At 46.2% G+C, this 608-nt stretch overlaps 1 protein-coding gene across 1 annotated transcript in view; it reads right to left on the bottom strand.

The window, feature by feature from the left end:
• LOC119587833 (carotenoid isomerooxygenase-like) overlaps window positions 1-463 on the bottom strand; it is a gene marked incomplete at its 5' end in the record, with an annotated part of 7,352 nt that extends 6,889 nt beyond the window's left edge. The window contains 1 exon segment of the mRNA XM_037936536.1: window positions 363-463. Coding sequence (XP_037792464.1) covers window positions 363-463 — 101 coding nt within the window.
• Window positions 464-608: the final 145 nt, after the last annotated feature.

The raw sequence follows: 608 nt of genomic DNA, 5'->3' as shown, positions 1-608 counted from the left end.
TACAGCTGAAAAAATAGGTTCTATCAGTTAAGAGTCCTTACTTACCAGGATGTGAATATCAAACTGGTAAGGACTAGGGATTAGTTATGCGAGTAAAAAATGAGATACACGGAAGGAGAGAGAGATGACGTCATTTGCAAAGGCTTCTATGCAGATGCGAGGCCCGACAAGGGATATAGATGCCACTTCTCGTTAGGAATAATAGCAGATTGACGTGATGACATAGAATTATATTATGATAGCCAAGTGAGGAAGTAGCAGGACGCTGACCAATGTTGGCTATAAACAAGGTTTGTGTAAATACACAAGTTTCTAAAGTAACTGGAGACAGGCACCAATGCGTCCTGTACAGACTGACTGACCTGACAGCTGGCACGGGATGGGGTCCGGCGTCTCCTCATCGCAGTGCCGGCATAGCACCGAGTAGTCGTATTTACCCATATTGCGGGACACTTCAGTCGACCTGGGAAGGAGAGGACCGTCAGGTGGCGAGTTCGGAAATAAAAACCAAGACAAAGTAAAAATGGGGGACACATCAGGAGGAGGGGGGAGGCAGGCAAATGCAGAGATACAGGGAAGGGGAGGAAGAAAAAAAACAAGACAGGTAA

This window comes from Penaeus monodon, chromosome 23, assembly GCF_015228065.2.
Source record: "Penaeus monodon isolate SGIC_2016 chromosome 23, NSTDA_Pmon_1, whole genome shotgun sequence".
Taxonomy (NCBI): Eukaryota; Metazoa; Arthropoda; class Malacostraca; order Decapoda; family Penaeidae; genus Penaeus; species Penaeus monodon.
This window is presented reverse-complemented; position numbering and strand designations above follow the sequence as displayed.